At 53.7% G+C, this 5056-nt stretch overlaps 1 protein-coding gene across 1 annotated transcript; it reads left to right on the top strand.

Annotated features, from left to right (window-relative positions):
- Positions 1-855: 855 nt before the first annotated feature.
- LOC124664195 (beta-1,2-xylosyltransferase XYXT1-like) lies at positions 856-4787 on the top strand. The gene is made up of 7 exons (XM_047201774.1): positions 856-1048; positions 1153-1230; positions 1332-1442; positions 1600-1722; positions 1841-2050; positions 2579-3858; positions 4773-4787. The coding sequence occupies exons 1-6, from the start codon at positions 856-858 to the stop codon at positions 3757-3759; spliced, it is 1896 nt and encodes a 631-aa protein (XP_047057730.1). The 3' UTR covers positions 3760-3858; positions 4773-4787.
- Positions 4788-5056: the final 269 nt, after the last annotated feature.

Raw genomic sequence — 5056 nt, 5'->3', positions numbered from 1 at the left:
CTGTCCTCCTTGACCGTGACAACCATGCCCTGTAAGTATAATAGTGTGACCTACTCGTCAGATTTTGTGTTACCGCCGCTAATATGTAGCATATTTTTTTGGAGGATTTTATACTTTTTGAACAATTTCAATGTTTTTTTTTCAATTTACCCCCAGGGATACGTACACGGCCCCCAGCTAGGTACAACTGTACAAGGGTGTCGGTGAAGTAAGGAGATGCTGTCAGTAATGACAGATTCACATGACCGTGCGTATTTATGTAAGTGGGGATTATTAGCGTCTTGCTGTGGTAGCCTCCAACCGTGGTGACGCAGTTAAGCCGGCCAAGGGACAGATAGACAGATAGATCCATGGATCTTCAGGCTTCAGTTCCGACGTCATCGCCCACGAGACCCTACAGCCTCGCATCGTCGGTGCTCCAGCCAGATCTCGCTTCACTCCAATCAGTCGTCTATCAGTCAGGCGGCACACGTTCCTAGCAGTCGCTGCTACTGGTCAGCGATCTCTCCGTTGATCACGGGAAATTACCGGGTGAAAGCCACGAGTTGGGCAGGGATTAATGGACATTGCCGCCACGCCGTCGGCAAAACGCGACCCATGTAGCCCGCACGCTGTTTCTTCTTCCTTGGCCCTTCTTGCTTTTCACACGCTCCTCAGCTCGGAAGAAGATTAGTTAAGTGTCTCACGAGTTAAGTAAACGCCACCACCTCCAGACGCTGCCAGTAAGCACGTGAGCTTAGCTATAGCTATATACGCGCGCGCGGCGCCCCTGCCTGCCCCCCTGTCCGTCCTGCTCACTCTCTCTCTCTCTCTCTCTCTCCCAGCACGACTTCTGGTCAGTGGAGGCGCGCGGCCATGGACGGCGGCGGCGGCAAGCTCGGCTACGGCGGCCACCACCACCACCACCACGACACCGCCAAGCTGCTCAAGGCCGTCAGCCGCAACGTCGAGCCGCGCAACTTCGGCATCGGCCTCGTCGCCGGGTTCCTCATCGTCACCTGCGCCTACTTCTCCACCGCCAAGTTCGACTCCATCCACATCGCGCTCGGTAAGCGCATCCAGCTTCCTACCCCCTCCTCCTCCCAGCTGCATTTGCTTCTTCCCCCTTCCGTTCTTGCAGCTCGAATTAATCCCCCTCGATGTCCGCTGCAGTCAGCCCCGACGCCAGGAACGCGGCCGCCGGGATTGGCACGCCGGTCAGCGCCTCCCAAGCCTCCAGCCAAAGATTAGGTGCCTAATCCCCCCGCCCCTCCCCGGCACCGACATTTCTAGCAGCAGCCGTCGTATTTGACTCACATCCTGTCTCTTCTTCCTCCTCTGCTCAGGTCCAGATTTGCGGTCGCCGGACCTGGAGGACGCCTTGTCCAAGCAGGGGAGCAAGGCGGAGGTGCTGGACCAAGACGACGACACCGGCGGCAAGATTCTCCCCTCTCCGGAGACAGGTAAACAAACCAACAGTAAACATTTCCAGATTCCGTACTGGCTCCCTCGAGCTGCCCCTCTTGCTGGTTTCTTTCTACTGGCTCGCACGCAACGTCCAGGCTATCCGGCGATAAAGATTGCTGCTAATTATTTTTCTCCCCTTCCTTTTCGCTTTAGATTCGGGTCAAAGTGCGTCGCTGGGGAACACGAGGGAGGGTGACGAGGCCCCTTCCGGCGGCGGCGCCGCTCTTCTCCCTCCATTGTCGTCCGAGGAACCCAAGAACGGCACGCAAGAACAAGGTGAGGAATCAAATCAATAGCCCCAACCCCTTTGATTTGATGCAAGATGACATTCTACTTTGCCCCTGTTTTTGGCGGAGGGGAATTACATGATTCTAACAAGCTTCTTTTTTGTCAGGTGGTCTTGAGGATGAGGAGCTGCGAGTGAAGGATGCTATTGCCCATTCTACCAAGAAGAGCAGCAATGGCAGCTCACCGGCCGTGTTTCAGTCCGACCCCGCAACACTCCCAGTTCCTGCCGTCCAGCAGATTCCTCCGGCTCAGCAGCAGGAGACCGAGGTTCCTCCGGTCCAGCAGATTCCCCTCATTCCAGAGCCCAAGCACACAGGTACCCACTCATCATCTACTAATTCCTCCGACTCTTTCCATGGTAAATAAGACGAACGATTTTGTTTCCGTTTCCAGTCTCCATCGCCAGGATTTCTAGATCAATTCTCCAACCACCTTTGGCTGGCTGTAGTTGCAAAATGTAGGTTGCATTTCGGGAAGCACGCATTTTCCTTTTCTTTTTTGCAGGTTTCTTTCTCCGCCCCAAACAATGCGCTTGCCATTCTAGACCACCCCCTTTGCTTTTACCCCTTTGTAGTACATGATCTTCAGCTTTCTTGATAGGAGGGCAATGTGGCGTCGTCATTCCCATCCCCATAGCTGACGGATAGCCCCGATTTCTCTCTAGACCTCTCTTGTTGCTTTGATCATCATGTCGTCGGGGTCCTACGCGAGCAATGTTCTTGTCTCCGAGAAAAAAGATTTTCTTTGGCTGATTGCTTTTATTTCTTTCTGCCCCAATCATTAACTCTGATCGATCATGGCTACCTAACTAACCAGCGACGTGGTTTTGATGTCTGAATTCAAGGTCCGGAGCAGTCGGCGTCGGCGCCTCCGCGGGAGTGGAAGCCGCTGTGCGACCTGTCGTCCAACCGGCGCATCGACTGGTGCGAGCTCGACGGCGACGTGCGCGTCCACGGGGTGCATGGCACCGTCACCCTCGTCGGCGCCGCCAAGGCCGAGGAGTGGCGCGTCAAGCCCTACCCGCGCAAGGTCGACTCCAACGCCATGCGCTTCGTGCGTGAGATCACCGTCCGCTCCACCACAGACGCCGGCGCCATCGGCGAACCGGAGTGCGCGGAGCGGCGCGACGTGCCGGCGCTGCTGTTCTCGGACCGCGGTTACGTGGGCAACTACTTCCACGCGTACACGGACGTGATCCTGCCGCTGTTCCTCACCGCGAAGCAGTACGGCGGGGAGGTGCTGTTCCTGGTGTCCGACTTCCAGATGTGGTGGCTCGGCAAGTTCATGCCCGTCTTCAAGTCCCTCTCCAACTACGACCTCGTCGACCTCGCCGCCGACAACCGCACGCGCTGCTTCCGGCACGTGCAGGTCGGCCTCACCTGCCACTCCGACTTCAGCATCGACCCGCGCCGCGCCCCAAACGGCTACTCCATGGTCGACTTCACCAAGTTCATGCGCACAACCTACAATCTCCCGCGCGACCTCGCCATTCCCACATCCAACACCCGCCCCCGGCTGCTCATCATCGCGCGCGCACGGACACGGCGCTTCGTGAACGCCGACGAGATCGTCCGCGCGGCGAAGAAGGTCGGGTTCGAGGTGGTGGTCTCCGAGGGCACCCACGAGATCGCCCCGTTCGCGGAGGAGGCCAACAGCTGCGACGCCATGCTGGGCGTGCACGGCGCCGGGCTCACCAACATGGTCTTCCTGCCCACGCGCGGGGTCGTCATCCAGGTGGTGCCGCTCGGCGGGCTCGAGTTCGTCGCCGGCTACTTCCGCTCGCCGTCGCGCGACATGGGGCTAGAGTACTTCGAGTACCGGATCGCGCGCAACGAGAGCACGCTCGCGGACCAGTACCCGCCCGACCACCCCATCTTCACCGACCCCGACGGCGTCAAGAGCAAGGGCTGGGACTCGCTCAAGGAGGCATACCTCGACAAGCAGGACGTCCGCCTCGACATGCGCCGATTCCGGCCGCTGCTCAAGAAGGCCATCGCGCACATCAGAGCAAACAAGCTCAAGTGAATCCATCCAACATATACTACCATTTTTTTTCTTCAGTTTTTATGATATATATACAGTAGTATGTAGCTTCTATAAGAAAGTGTATGTAGCAGGTAGCAGGTAGCAGATGAGATCGACCGACAAGAAATGTTGTATGATACGGCAGGCATGGTGAAGTAGTAGTGCCCAGTCGATCCATGGATATAGATGAGATGGTCAGAGTAGCCCAAAATGTACAAGGTCTTAGATTATGGATGGAAGGTTTATTGCTCTCCTAGTAATTCATTTGATTATTCTTCTGCAAATAAGAAAACATAATCTTGGTTGATTTTTTCATAATGTGGTTATATCTACGGCGCGACATCATCAAATTTCAGTTGCAAGTGCAACTCTTGCATCTCAGTTACAAATCCTCTTAGTTGAGACTGAAAAAAAAATCAGTTACAATTGAACTTATAACTCATATCTCAGTTACAGTGTAATTGATTGGTGTAAAACTTGACTGAGTACTAACGAAATATTGATATCTTTGCAACCATGTTAACAAACAATCGAAACACTAAGAGCATCTTCACCGTCGTACCGCAAATAGGCGTCGGCAAGTGCCCTAGCAGCGCCATGTTGGGGGCACCAGCACCTGCTTCCCGATTTGGGGAGCGGTTGCACACACCCAGCGACCACGAAACGTAGAGCCCCAAAAACACTAGGGTTCAAATTCACACAAATATCATAAGATTTCGATCGAATATCTACAAACTTTGTGGAATAAACAGTACTGGACGGAAAAAATACTAAATCTAGCGGCGGTCGAAGGAGCTGAAGTAGAGGGCGTTGTCGGCGGCGTCATTGTCGGAGCCGAAGTCAAAGTTCTCCTCCTTCACCGTTGGTGCCACTGCTGGTGCAGGACCAAGCCCATCGAGGTCGACAACGCTGTTGCCACCGACCATATACCATTTTTTTTCACTTTTCTTCAGTTTTTATTATATATATACAGCATGTAGCTTCTATAAGAAAGTGTATGTAGCAGGTAGTAGATGAGATCGACCGACTAAAAATGTATGATACGACAGGCATGGCGAAGCAGTGGCCAGTCGATCGATGGATAGATGAGAGAGTAGCCGAGAAGTGTACAAGGTCATAGATTATGGATGGAAGGTTTATTCGGGGTGGCGCTCCTAATAATTCATTTCATTATTCTTTTGCAAATAATAAGATACACCCTCTGTCCGTGTTCATAGGGCTAACCATATTTCTAGATTGCTAGCTTGTCGAACATAAAAAATATATCACTAACATCTGAGTTTTCTAAAAATGTATG

This window comes from Lolium rigidum, chromosome 6 (assembly GCF_022539505.1).
Source record: "Lolium rigidum isolate FL_2022 chromosome 6, APGP_CSIRO_Lrig_0.1, whole genome shotgun sequence".
Taxonomy (NCBI): Eukaryota; Viridiplantae; Streptophyta; class Magnoliopsida; order Poales; family Poaceae; genus Lolium; species Lolium rigidum.
This window is presented reverse-complemented; position numbering and strand designations above follow the sequence as displayed.

Coding starts and splice junctions, on each gene's coding strand:
- LOC124664195 (XM_047201774.1), top strand. CDS start 856: ATGGACGGCGGCGGCGGCAAGCTCGGCTACGGCGGCCACCACCACCAC. Junction 1,231..1,331: donor AGCCTCCAGCCAAAGATTAG/GTGCCTAATCCC, acceptor GCTCAGGTCCAG/ATTTGCGGTCGCCGGACCTG. Junction 1,723..1,840: donor GAACGGCACGCAAGAACAAG/GTGAGGAATCAA, acceptor CTTTTTTGTCAG/GTGGTCTTGAGGATGAGGAG.